General features: G+C 40.0%; 1 protein-coding gene across 1 annotated transcript in view; it reads right to left on the reverse strand.

Annotated features, from left to right (window-relative positions):
* Positions 1-13,992, reverse strand: part of LOC310648908 (sodium channel protein type 5 subunit alpha-like) — a gene marked incomplete at its 3' end in the record, with an annotated part of 422,981 nt that overhangs the window by 231,729 nt on the left and 177,260 nt on the right. The window contains 2 exon segments of the mRNA XM_083377037.1: positions 8,792-8,814; positions 8,816-8,853. Coding sequence (XP_083233163.1) covers positions 8,792-8,814; positions 8,816-8,853 — 61 coding nt within the window.

Raw genomic sequence — 13,992 nt, forward strand, 5'->3', positions numbered from 1 at the left:
CATGATCATGTGAACAAAATTCAGACATTTGGCCACCGGCTTGTATTTATGATGATTGCAATGTCCCAGGAGCCAGGAGCAATTCTGACAAGCAAAGTCTATGAGGAAGCTAGAGGCACTTAGCAGCCTTGTTACTAACTTAAGAACTGTAGTGATTCACTTAACAACTGTGGCAAGAAAGGTTATAAAATGGAGCAAAAATCAGCAAGAGAAATTTTCGGGGACTCAGGGAAACGGCAATGTAAATGCAACTGCAAACTTGATGATGTGTCAACTTTGATTCTTTAGAATTGAAGTCGAGACATTGCCAAGTTGCCAACTTCAAGAAACATTGCTCTAGTCTAGACAAACCAACTGTTAATTAAATATAATTAAATAGCCTGAATTTTGAAACACGAAGAAAAGGAAGAAAAATATTCTAAGACTGAATCATAGTCATATACAAGGCCCTCAATTATATTGGCACATAAATGAAATAATGGATAATGTATTATGATTGTTAAATAAATGGTTAGTCATGAGCAGATATTAAGGTTGCTCAGTACAGCTATTCATTTATTTATTCATCCTATTTATATGATTGCCCATCTCACTATCAAATGACTGTGGGTAGCACGCAATAAAGGTAAAAACAGTATATAGAAATTCATACTGATATTATTAAGAACTTTAAAAATATAAAAGGCACATAGCAAAAATTAAAAAGACACTGGGAAAAGAGCAGAGTTGATTACAGGTAGCCCTTGACTTAGAACAGCTCATTTAGTGACCATTCAAAGTTACAATGGCATTGAAAAAAGGAATTTATGACCATTTTTCACACTTAGGACTGTTACAGCATCTTCATGATCACGTGTTCAAAATTCAGAAATTTGGCAGCTGACTTGTATTTATAACGGCTGCAGCATCCCGGAGTCACCTTTTGCAAACATCTGACAAGCAAAGTCAAAAGGGGAAGCCAGATTCACTTAACAACCATGTTACTAACTTAACAACTGCAGTGATTCACTTAATAACTGTGGCAAGAAAGATTGTAAAATGGAGGAAAATTAACAGCAACAGAAATTTTGAGCTTAATCATGGTTATAGGTCAAGGACTCCTTGTATGCTGGAGCCATTTCAGGATTTTGCCAGTCCGCAAACAGGGTCTTAGGCTTAACGACACAACCAGGTCTTAAGAAACTTCCAGAAAGTCAGAGGAGATAAAGCCAACCCCATTTTATGGGGAAACGGTGATCCTAAAGCAAGGGCCACCGTAAAAAGGGGTCACCACTTAAGACCTTTCAGATAAAGCTCCTTAGCTGACGGAATCTGCAGCGGGCCCTCTTTGTTGAATCTATTCAGGACTGACCTCACTAAATGGAAGCTGAAGAAATTCTACTGAAGCTAAACAGTTAACTGGAGACCTAGTTGTTAAATGAAATTGCAAATACATATATTGTGACAGCCACCTTCCTACGTACATTCTGCTCTACAAGCAAGTGAGATAAACATAGATGATAGGCTAAGAAAGGAAAGGACGGTGAACGACCAGCAAAAAAACGTGGCAGATAGTGTAAGCATCTGGGTCGGTTTTAATCTCAAAGAAGAGGAACTAGCAAACAGGTTTCATGGCCTTTATGCAAGAGTTAAAACACATTGGAATGGGATAAATATTTCCCTGCTTAACTTTGGGTCTAGGTTGTGTCTGTAGAATAGATTGTGGGCTCACAGCATTTTGGAGGGTTTTTTTCCCTGTGCCACTGTCCTGCTCTGTTTTCCCCTTCCAGGATCTGCATCTTTGAACTGCTATTTTATTTTCCCACAATGCTCCTGATGTAGCATCACTCAGAAGCATGATGGGAAATTCAAACGGTGCTTTGGTTCCATCCACCTAGTCTTAAATAGTACTGATGAAGTCACTCAGAATGTTAGGATCCTGATTACAGGGAGTCCTCGATTTACGACCACAAAGTTGAGCCCAAAGTTTTTGTTACTGAGACATTTGTTAAGTTGTCAAGTAAATCACTGTGGCTGTTCAGTTAGTAACATGGTTGTTAAATGAATCTGGCTTCCCCACTGACTTTGCTTGTTAGAAGATCGCAAAAGGGATCACAACACCAGCTGCCTGCAATTAGTGCAGGTTCGAGTCCCACCAGGCTCAAGGTTGACTCAGCCTTCCATCCTTCCGAGGTAGGTAAAATGAGGACCCAGATTGTTGGGGGCAATAAGCTGACTTTGTAATAATGCCGCTTGGGGGGGGTCGAAAGCCCTAATAAGCAGGCCATATACATAGAATGAAGGCTACTGCTAAGCACATTGGTTTGTGCTTAAATTGTAAGCCGCCCTGAGTCTTCGGAGAAGGGCGGGATATAAATGGGATTAAAATAAAAATAAAATGGGATTAAAATAATCCTTAGACACTACGACCATCATAAATATGAGTGAGTTGACAAGTGTCTGAATTTTATTTATTTATTTATTTATTTTATTTTAATTCCATTTATATCCCGCCCTTCTCCGAAGACTCAGGGCGGCTTACAAGCTTAGCAGTAGCCTTCATTCTATGTATGACCATGTGGCCATGGGGATGCGACAACAGTTATAACAAGTGTGGAAAACAGTAATTAATCACTTTTTTCAGTGTTGTTGTAATTTCAAAATGTCGCTAAATGAATTGTTGTGAGTCGAGGACTGTCTGTACTAGAGAAGTCGCTCAGAATGTCAAGAGCCTGTTTACTTTTCCAGAGGATTGCATGTAAAAACTGAATCTGCCCAAGAGATTTATGAGAAACACCCCAACAAACCAAAAGTCAGCTCCTAACTTGTGTTTGTTTACATTACAGTATCTGTTCTTTTTGTAAGGGGGGCCGGATGTCAATGCTGCAAACATTGACATGTTTTTGCACTGACAATATAAGAGACAGCCTTTTGTTTAAACTGCTTCGCTTTGAATCTTGAAGGGAAGGAATTTTCTAACGACTATTTTGAGAAGATTAGAAAAGCCCACATACAGAATGGGAGGTGAGACCTCATATGTAAAACTCATTGGATAATGTGATTTATGACGTGTAGATAAGGGCAGGGATTGTGTGTGTGTTATGATGTGTTTGGGGGGAGGAGATTTCAGATTCTGGCATCCCTCTATGAGTGCCGATGTTTCGTTTCATTACGAAGACTTTTTAGATAAATAATATGCCTGCAATTTGTTTGATTTGTCTCATTCATCGGAACCATGACACTTTCATTCAGCAGCTGTAAAGCCATGCAGTTCATTGATCTTGGGATCCTGACTTTAGCCTAATTTAACCCTCCAATTGGAATCCTATATGCAAGGATGTCACTTCCTATGTGACGTAGGAAATTAGAACAATATCAAAAAGCACTAGAATCAGCACTGCTATTCAACATAATATTGATCCTTGCCCTAGAATTAGTTGTGCTGGTTGTGTGCAGACAAAAACTAGATAGTCCTCAACTTGACCACACTTGAGACCCAAATTTCTGTTGCTAAGAAAGACAGTTGTGAAGTGAGTTTTACCCCACTTTATGACATTTCTTGCCACAGTTGTGCCTACAGTCGTTAAGTTACTGTAGTAACCCAGTTATTAAGTAAAAATGGTTTGCCCATCGACTTTGCTTGCAGAACGTCACATGACCCTGGGAATACTGCAACCATCATAAATAGGAATAAGTTGTGACCCATCTGAATTTTGAGCATGTGACCATAGGGATACTGCAACGGTCACTAAACAAATAGTTGTTAAGTCGAGGACTGCTCGTATTCAATATGTTCAGTGAATGCTGCTTGTAATTTAGAGGCTAGTAAACAATAGTCGAGGGACGTGGTGGCTCAGTGGGTTAGGACGCTGAGCTTGTCGATCAGAAGGTCGGCAGTTTGGCGGGTCGAATCCCGAGTGTCGCGTAACAGAGTGAGCGCCTGTTACTCGTCCCAGCTTCTGCCACCCTAGCAGTTCGAAAGCATGTAAAAATGCAAGTAGAAAAATAGGGACCACTCCGGTGGGAAGGTAACACCGTTCCGTGCGCCTTTGGCGTCCAGTCATGCCGGCCACATGACCACGGAGACGTCCTCGGACAAGCGCTGGCTCTTCGGCTTTGAAACGGAGATGAGCACCGGCCCCTAGAGTCGGAAACGACTAGCACGCATGTGCGGGGGAACCTTTACCTTTACCTTTTTAAACAATAGTCAGAATTGGTAGTTGTTCATAGATTGATTCTCCACAATCTTTTAAAACTATCATCACTTTTGAGATCAACGTTTTTCTTTCCAGAGTTTTCAAGTTATTAAAGTAAGCAAAAAAAAAAATATCTGTCTACATTCCTAACACACAATAGTCCAGAACGAAAACCATGTAACAACATCGGCCTTATTCTTCCATTCTAAACACATTTTGCTTCTGTCACCAGTCAAAAGAACAATTACCAAATGTTTACTAGCTTTGTTCAAACTTCTAACATTGCCAAGATCTGTCTTCCAGCCAACTTCTGAATTTAGTCACTACAATCTTAGAAAAAAGAATGACTGCAATTGGGGAAAAAAACCCTTCGTCTTTTATATCTTCCCATTTGTGGTAAACATTTCAGCAGTTAAATAAGAAATCATTTATATGCAAAACTTTTTTTGTTAGAAAAAAAGTACAGCCACTTTTGCATCGTGTCTAACAGGTGTCTTAAAGTTTTTTGTTGTGTGTGTTTTTTTTAACAAAAATACGTTTAGGGATTTTCTAAAGAAAAGCCCTGGCAACAACAGCAGAAATTATTCTACTTTAAAATTGCATTGAAATTCACAGGGAAGTTTCTAAGGCTTCATTCTCTTTCTAAATTACTTGTATTTATAGAATAGGTAAACAAATGCACTTGGAAACCAAAGGAAGAAAAATGCGTCTCCCTGTAAAGCATAAAAATTACTTTTGGCTAAATCTATAAATGAAAATTAAAGTTTATATAGGAATTAACTATCATTAGGATGCAGGTGTCAAAGGTGTTTTGGTATATCTGCCATTTGTTGGGGTGCCTCAATTTCTCTTTTTTTTTTTTTTTGTATTTGCTGAAACAGCATTGGACCAAAATACTGGGAGAAAATTTAAAGTCAACCGCATACCTCAAGTTTTCTTCTTTCTCCCTAGAGCAGGGGTGTCAAACTCAATTTCATTGAGGGCCGCATATCAGCATTGCGGTTGCCCTCAGGGGGCCGGGTGGGTGTGGCCAGGGTGGGCGTGGCCTACTGGGTGGGCGTGGCTGGAGTGCGTATGGCCTACTGGGTGGGCGTGGCCAGCTCTGCATCCTTCGCATCAAGGGTGCCTATGGGGGCCTGGGCAAGAGTGGGACAGATCTGAGGGTCTCTGGCAGAAGGAGGGTCTCTGGGCCAGGGCCAAGGCAGAGGGGGCCGTTCCCTCACTGTTTCCAGGATGGCTTCGCGGGCCGCATGAAACCACTTTGCGGGCCGGATCTGGCCCCCGGGCCTTGTGTTTGACATGTCTGCCCTAGAGTGTTTTTGTAAAAAGAACGATGTCACAGGTAGCCCTTGACTTATGACCACAATTAAGCCCAAAATTTCTGTGGCTAAGCAAGGCGGTTGTTAAATGAGTTGTGCCTCATTTTATGACCTTTTGCCACTGTTGTTAAGCAAACCATTGTAGCTGTTAAGTGAATCAGGAGATAATTAAGTGAATCTGACCTCCCGTTGACTTTGCTTGTCGGAAGCTGGCTGGGAAGATTAGCAATAGTGATCACATGCCTCTGGGGCAATGCAGCTATTATAAACATAGGTAGCCCTGAACTTGCAATGGTTCATTTAGCGGCCATTTAAAGTTTCACTGGCACTGACCCTGACCCTGAAAAAAGTGATGTTTTCACACTTGTGACCTTTGCTGCAGCACCGTCATGTCACGTGATCGAAATTCAGACATTTAGCAACTGATTCGTATTTTATGACGGTTGCAGTGTTCCAAATCATGGGATCCCCTTTTGCGATTTTTCTGACAAGCAAAGTCAGATCCACTTAACAACTGTGTTACTAATTTAACAACTGCAGTGATTCATTCAACAACGGCGGCAAGAAAGATTGTAAAACGGGGCAAAATTCACTTAATAACTGTCTTGCTTAGTAACAGAAATTTTGGGCTCAATTGCAGGCCTCTAAGGTGAGGACTAGCTGTACGCGCCAGTGGCCAAATGGCCACATTTTGATCATGTGACCATGGGGAGGCTGCAAAGGTCATAAGGGTGAAAATTATCATAAGTCCCTTTTCCATGCTGCAGTAACTTTGAACGATCACTAAATGAGTGGCTGTAAGTCAAGGAATATCTGTACATTGAATTCCTTTAAAAACAGTGTCAACAGAGAAGGTGGGAAAAGAATGACAGAGGTACTGGGGAGGAAAAAAAAATCACAAATGGCTAAATTGAAAGTGGGGAAAAAAATTCTGGAAGAAGGGATCAAAGAACAGAGGGCACATTTTTCCATTGTCCCCTTGACCCTGGCAATGTAGGTTTTGCACAGTAACGACACGTAGTCCTCGACTTACAATCACAGCTGAGACCACATTTTCCATTGTTAAGTGAGGCCTCACTTAACAATGGAAAATGTGGTCTCAGTTGTGATTGTAAGTCGAGGACTACGTGTCGTTACCGTGCAAAACCTACATTGCCAGGGTCAAGTTATGCCAAATTTTACACCTTTTCTTGCCGTGGTCGTTAAGCAAACCACTGCAGTTGTTAAATGAATCACAGGGCTGTTAAGCAAGCTCAGCTTCCCTCGCTGACTTTGCTTGGCAGAAACCAACCGGGAAGGTCACAAGTGGCAATCACGTGTCCCTGGGATGCTGCAACCATCATAAATACATGCGGGTTGTCAAGCACCTGAATTTTGATTATTTGGCAATAGTGATGCTGCGATGGTTGCAAATGCAAGGACTGGTTGTAAGTCATTTTTTTACAATGCTGTTCTAACTTGGATGGGTCAGTAAACAAATGATTATAAGTCAAGGACTATCCTTATACAAAAATACACGCTTGAGTGATATGCACACATCTGCTCTGAAGCACCTTGTAACCTCTCCTCGGAAGCTCCTTAATTCAAACTGTACACAATGGAGAAGCTTTTTATACACCTGGAGATAGCGTTATGTCAGTTTTATTTTATTTTTTTTATTTCAATGCAACTGTAGCATTTATATTTCCTTAGAAATCCCTTTAAAATTCTGCCATGGAAATTCTTTTAAATTTTCATCACAGACATATTTTCCAAATATGCTCTGTTTCTTCTTGAAAGCGACAACACCAGAATTAATCATGCATAATTTTCATTCTTGCTTTTCTCTCATGCCTCTATTATTTCAACATTTTTCTTATGTTCCCTTCTCTTTTTGAGCATTCTCCTTTTTTTAAATTATCAATTGAATGCCAGGACAAGCTGGAGGATAATGTTATTATCATGACTGGGTGACCATCTTTGCCATTCGCATTGACCCTCTGAGCTGTGACTGCCCTCTAGAGCTGAACTAACAGTCATGAGTTGCTCCACTGAATTGAAGCAGTCCGAAATACAACAATTAGCCATTAGTCTTACTGGACTTCAAATCTTTAAAGTGCTTTCAAATAAGCATACATAATGTTGTACTTTCCAAGGAAATCAATACAGAAAGTAAGTCTCATTGAACTTAATGAACTTTACTTCCAAGAAAACTGCAATCAGAGTCTATTGTACTTTCTTTACTGAAATTCATGCAATATGTTATGCATAAATTTAAATTACATTTCAGTGCAGCTAAATCCAGCAAATTTAGTCTGGATCAACTCAGCTACAGTAGTCTGCATCCGATCTAAAATTTCTGAGAGGTGGAGAGGTGGACAAACGTGACCTGCAGGTAGTCCTCGAATTACAAGTCTTTGTTAGAAATTGCAACAGCACTCACAAAAGTGGCATGGCTGTTTTTCACACTTATGACCATTGCAAGCATCCCCAGAGTCGCAGGATCAAAATTTGTACGCTTGGCAGCTGACTTGAATTTATGAGGTTTGCAGTGTCTCAGCTTTGTGTGATCACATTTTACGACCTTCTCACAAGCGAAGTCAAATGGGGGAAGCCAGATTCACTTAACAACCATGTTACTAACTTAAGAACTGCAGTGATTCACTTAATAACTGTGGCAAGAAAGATCATAAAGTGGGACAAAATTCACTTAACTGTCTTGCTTAATAATGGAAATTTTGGGCTCAGTTGTGGTCATAAGTCAAGGACTACTTGTAGCCAGACCCCCATCTCCTCTCTCTGTGGACTTCACCCTTTTTCTTTCCATTGTGGTTAAACAAATTTTATCAGAATTTTTAATGGTATGGTTCTTATTTAATGTTTTAACATTTTAATGTTTAACATGGTATTTTAATTATATGACTGTAAGTTGCCTAGAGTGTTGCCTTGGCGAGATGGGTAGCATAGAAGTCTATTAATAAATAAAAATAAATAAACCATTTAGCCAAGTTTTCAAAGACCTGTTATTAAATATCCAGGAACTCGTTTTACTTATTTCAGAAACTTCATTTTGTGCAACAATGCCAACAAAGAATTTATCAAATACATCTGTAAAGGGGTAGGGGAGAAGTGAGATCACACATATTGAGATATCACTGTCCAAATAAGCCAAATTATATAATTTACATCATTTGTACAATGACATTGCAACATATATGACGTAGTCGTGGTTCTGCACAACATTAGGAAAACTAAGAAGATCTAGTTATAACAACAGAGCTTGTCATTCTTTCTCAAATATGATCAAATCAAACTCACCCAGCATCTGTGCTATTGCCACAGCAGTAATGGATCTGTTGTGCCCTCTTTAATGAAGTAGTCTTTCTGTAACAGAAATGCAGCAATAAGTGTTTTTAATTAACAATAGGTGCAAGCTGGAAAAAAATCATGATCCCTTTATCAATGTAAATAGGAATTTTCAAATTGGCTGGAAGTATGACATTTTGGAGCACCAAGAGTTGTATATAAGCTAAAATCTATCCTCCCCTAGATGTTTTTTTTCTTACATATCTGTATAAAAAGACCCCACCACCTGGACACTGGGACAGGAGGCCTCCAGGAGATTCTAGACAATTTAGGATATATCAGGGAGGCATTCATGTAGCATCAGGATCAAAAGACAACATGGAGTATATTTGTGCCTTAACATTTACGCATACAGTAATAGGCAAAAATAATTATGTCATATACTTGCTAAGGATTATGGGAGTTGAATTCCAACACATTTGGGGTAAATGTAGGTAGGAAGTACAGATATTCTTTGATTTATAACCTTTGCTTAGTGATCATTCAAAGTTACAATGGCACAGGAAAAAGGGACATATGGTATTTTTTCACACTTATCACCATTGCAGCACCCACGTGGTTATGCGATCAAACTTCAGACCTTTGGCAACTGGCTCACATTTATGATGATCATCTTTTGCGACCTTCTGACAAGCAAAGCCAATGGGGAAGACATACTCACTTAACAACCACGTTACTAACTTAACAACTGCAGTGATTCATTTAACAACTGTGGCAAGAAAGGTTGTAAAAATGAGGCAAAACTGGCTTAACAAATGTCTCACTTAGCAACAGAAATTTTGGGTTCAACTGTGGTCATAAGTTGAGGACAATCTCTAAATGAACGGCTGGGATAAAAGAGATCTTGGCTTGACCCAGTCAAGATATTCTTGTGGTCTTACCGATCCGTGAGAGAAGTCTGTGACCTCACCCTGGAATTGAGCAGGACGAGATTAAGAGTACCTGCCTCTCCTTTCCCCTTAGCTGACACCACCATCCCCATCCTGGCTGGGGAATTCTGGGAGTTGAGTCTTAAAGTTGCCAAGTTTGGAAACTCCTGATCTAGACCATTAAAGGGAGAGATCCAGGGACTCTTTGCATTTCTACTTTCCTACACAACAGGATGTTCTGCTAAACTTGGTTGTCTCAGCTTAGAATAACCAAAGAATGTCCGAAGCATTTATTATGCCCAGAAATGATGCACTGTTTTTACAACTGATAAGTAGCCACTTTTCTTTCAAGCATTCCTCCCTTCCATTTTTTTTTTCCTTTCCTCACGTTGGGTGTGATGGTGTTGAGTAGAACTTAGCTATCTCTGGAAGTGACAAGGTGCTTATAAAGCAAAACAGCATGACTGTGCCACAAAGGAATGTGCAACGGGCCACCTCTGCCTCTACAGCAGAGATAAAAGATAAAAAAGCAATGCCAGCTATCTTTTCATAGTCGCCTCGTTCAGCCAGCCTGCCTGTGCAAGGGAAAATCACTACCGCATAGGGTGACAGAAAGAGAAGGGTGTTGGAGGCACTCTTTACAGGCTGATTAAGGGGTGAGCTGAAATAAGCAGCAATAAAAGAAAGGCTAATTTTCAAAACAATGCAAGAAAATGCTTATAGGGCATAACTACAATATCTGCAATTAGGATTACAGAATCTGCAGTATCATTTTAGGAACTTTCAGAACATCTGAGAATGGCTGTCAACAGTGCATGCTATAATTTCTGTTGTGTACAGTAGTTCCCTATAGTTTCTATATGACTTTCTGTACTATGACTACTATGTTATATTTTTATCCGAAAATAGAAAGTTAGCTCAGAAGACGTCTCTCTCTCTCTCTCTCTCTCTCTCTCTCTCTCTCTCTCTCTCTCTCTCTCTCTCTGCTCTCTCTCTCTCTCTTTCTCTCTCTCTCTCTCTCTCTCTCTCTCTTTCTCTCTCTCTCTCTCTCTCTTTCTCTCTCTCTCTCTCTCTCTCTTTCTCTCTCTCTCTCTCTCTCTCTCTCTCTTCTTCTCTCTCTCTCTCCTCTCTCTCTCTCTCTCTCTCTCTCTCTGAGCTTGCAAAAACTAAAAAAAAATGGCTTCTGAACCTGCAGATTGATATCCAGGAAAAAACACTGTAAAAATATATCACTTCCTTCCCCGTGCATATACCAGGTTTAGGATTATAGCAGTAACACTTAGATTTATATACCACTTCAACAATATTCCCCCCAAAAATCTGGCTCCTTATTTTACCGACCTCAGAAGGGTAGAAGGCTGAGTCAACCTTGAGTCCCCGCCAGGACTGAACTCCTGGCTGTGGGCAGAATTAGCCTGCAATACTGCTTTCTAATCACTGCACCACAATGGCTCAATAATGCAGAATAGGATTAGATGTTGGGCTGTCCTAGGAACTGGCTTACGTCTTTTGAATCACTGCTCAAGCAACAAGCTCTTTTCATGTGGAAAAACAGAGTCTTGGGCTATATTGAGCTGAGAGCTACTACGTGCTGAATTTTTACGGGCGTTGATTTTAATAATGCCCCATATGTATCTATGAGCATCTCAAAAATCAGACTGTCTTACCAGGAGTCATGTACATTTTGTTTTAGATCAGCAGTCCATAGTCAGAAGAGAATTTAAGCAAAATTTGCTCCTTTTGTTGAACTGTCTAGCATACTCCATTTCAAAGTCAAAACTTTCACAGGATTTCATAAATTCCATCCTGAATTTCTAGTCATGAAGTTAGAACTTGGAAACTATTCTACAGAGCCATTTTGCACTCTGCAGAGGCAATTATAGCCCAAGCTACCTACCCTCCTTTAAAGTAATCCCTAAAATCCTATTCCAAAGGGCAAAGGAAACACAGCGAATTTACAGGGATTGCAGCCAAGGCGTGAAAAAATAGGAGCCTGTGAGCGAAAAAATAGGAGCTTGTGAGCGTTGAAAAATATTACCAGCCTAGCATGCTGTTTCAGCAAGATAGCTTGCAAGATATCCTCTGACCTCCTTCCACATTTTAAACTTTCTGAAAACTACCAACTTTTCCATGGCAATTACCCAAAATCAGCTTCCCACAGATCAATAGGCATCCACTCCCTTGGATAGGTAAGCGGACCTTACCCCCTGCAGAGGTACTAACTCTGGGGTTGCGAATATCTAGGTTTGAAAGTCAGTCTTTCAAAACTACAATGGACCCTTAGTTATCACAGTCTTTGTTTTTTGATGGAATTGTTACGTAATGCCCCAGTTATTTTTGTTCCTTGCTTTGGGACACAGAGTTACTAGAAGTCAGCCAGCATGTAAAATTAATACATTATTATTGATTACTAATCGACTATTTGTTTTCCTAAATAGAATTGGATTGTTTGCTGTCCCAGAGTTATGCATTTACATTGGGCAGCTATATGCATTTAAATAAATAAATAAATATTCTACCTGTCTAGCACAACAAAGGAGGAAGCCAGAAAAGAAACAGAGAAATATCAGAACTATAACTACTTTTATCTACTCTTCCATAAGACGTACAAATTCTCTAGGTCTCCTGGCCCTCGTTGTTAAATTGCTCCCATCAATCTATAAATCGAATTTAACTTGTAGAAATTGTGTAAGGAACATTGGGGGAATAAGACGTATCAGAAAGAATGAAATTATAAAACCACGAGCAGGACCTGCTTTATTTTTAATCCGTCTCTGTTGGTAAATAAAGATTAATAGCCCTTTTGTTCAGCTGAAGAAAATATTTATTTATTTATTTATTTAATTTAATTTGTATACCGCCCTTCTCCCGAAGGACTCAGGGCGGTGAACAGGGCCATAAATACCAAAATAACCAAAATACAAAATTAAAAGCAAATTAAACCCTAGTGCCCAAATGTAAAAATAAATTATATTAAAACAATAATTAAAACCCAAACCCATCAGACCAGGCCGGCTTGTTCAAACAAATAGGTTTTTAGATCACGTCGGAAGGAGCGAAGGTCGGGAGCCATCCGGAGCTCAACCGGTAAACGGTTCCAAAGGTCAGGCGCACCCACAGAGAACGAAGGAATGAAGGAATGCTTATGTTGCTTTAAAAACATGGATAACTAGGATACTAAAGGTTGGCATCTTGGTTTCCAGCAAGTCAGTAAATGTCCACAGATCGCAGAATGTTGGCAATTTGCAAGAAAGGAATCTTCAGGCAAAGAAATGCTAATAAGCTAGTTAATTTATTTATTTACAGTGGATTGGGGGCAATCCCCTCCCATTCAGAAGATTGAAGGTTCAGTCCTAAGCAGCAGCAGAGATCAAGCCTAGGCAGTGAAGTTCTCAGCAGAGAAAATATCTGCTCTGAACTCCATGTAAGCATCTCAAAAGGCATTCAGCCAGTAAATGCTCAGCTTCAACCAGTTGCTGCGACTCTGCCCTGAATAAAGAGATTACAGGGCTGTAAAAGTGTATTTGCTTGTTTGTTTATTAAACGTATATGCCACCCATTTTGCCTAGGGGTGACTTTAAGCATTTTATTTCCCTTCAACACAATATCTGTATCACTAAAGGCAGTCCTTGACTTTCTAGAGTCTCAACATCTTTTTTACATCGTGGTGACCAAAACTGGATGCAGTATTCCAAGTGTAGCCTTACCAAGGCATTAAAAAGTGGTATTAGTACTTCACGCGATCTTGATTCTATTCCTCTGTCAATGCAGCCTAGCACTGTGTTGGCTTTTTTGGCAGCTGTAGCACACGGCTGGCTCATATTGAAGTGATTGTCCACTAGGACTCCGAGATCCCTCTCACAGTTACTACTATTGAGCAAGATACCCCCACTATACTATGTCTGTGCATTTGGTTTTTCTTGCCTAAATGTAGAACCTTACTTTTTTCACCACTGAATTTCATTTTGTTAGATAGTGCCCAGTGTTCGAGTCTGTCCAGATCCTCCTGTATTTTAAGCCTATCTTCTGGAGTATTGGCTATTCCTGCCAGCTTGGTTTCATCTGCAAATTTGATGAGTTCCCCATTTATCCCTTCGTCCAATGACCCCTTGAAGTTATGATGACATTGAAAAACCCAACTTATAGCATAAACCATTTTTCATACTTATGTCTGTTGCAGCATCCCCATGCTCATGCAATCAAAATTCAGATGCTTGGCAACTGGCATGCATTTATGACAGTTGCGGTGTCCTTGCATCATGTGACCCATTTTTGCAACCTTCT

The sequence above is a fragment of the Vipera ursinii genome (genome assembly GCF_947247035.1).
Source record: "Vipera ursinii genome assembly, chromosome: Z".
Lineage (NCBI taxonomy): Eukaryota > Metazoa > Chordata > Lepidosauria > Squamata > Viperidae > Vipera > Vipera ursinii.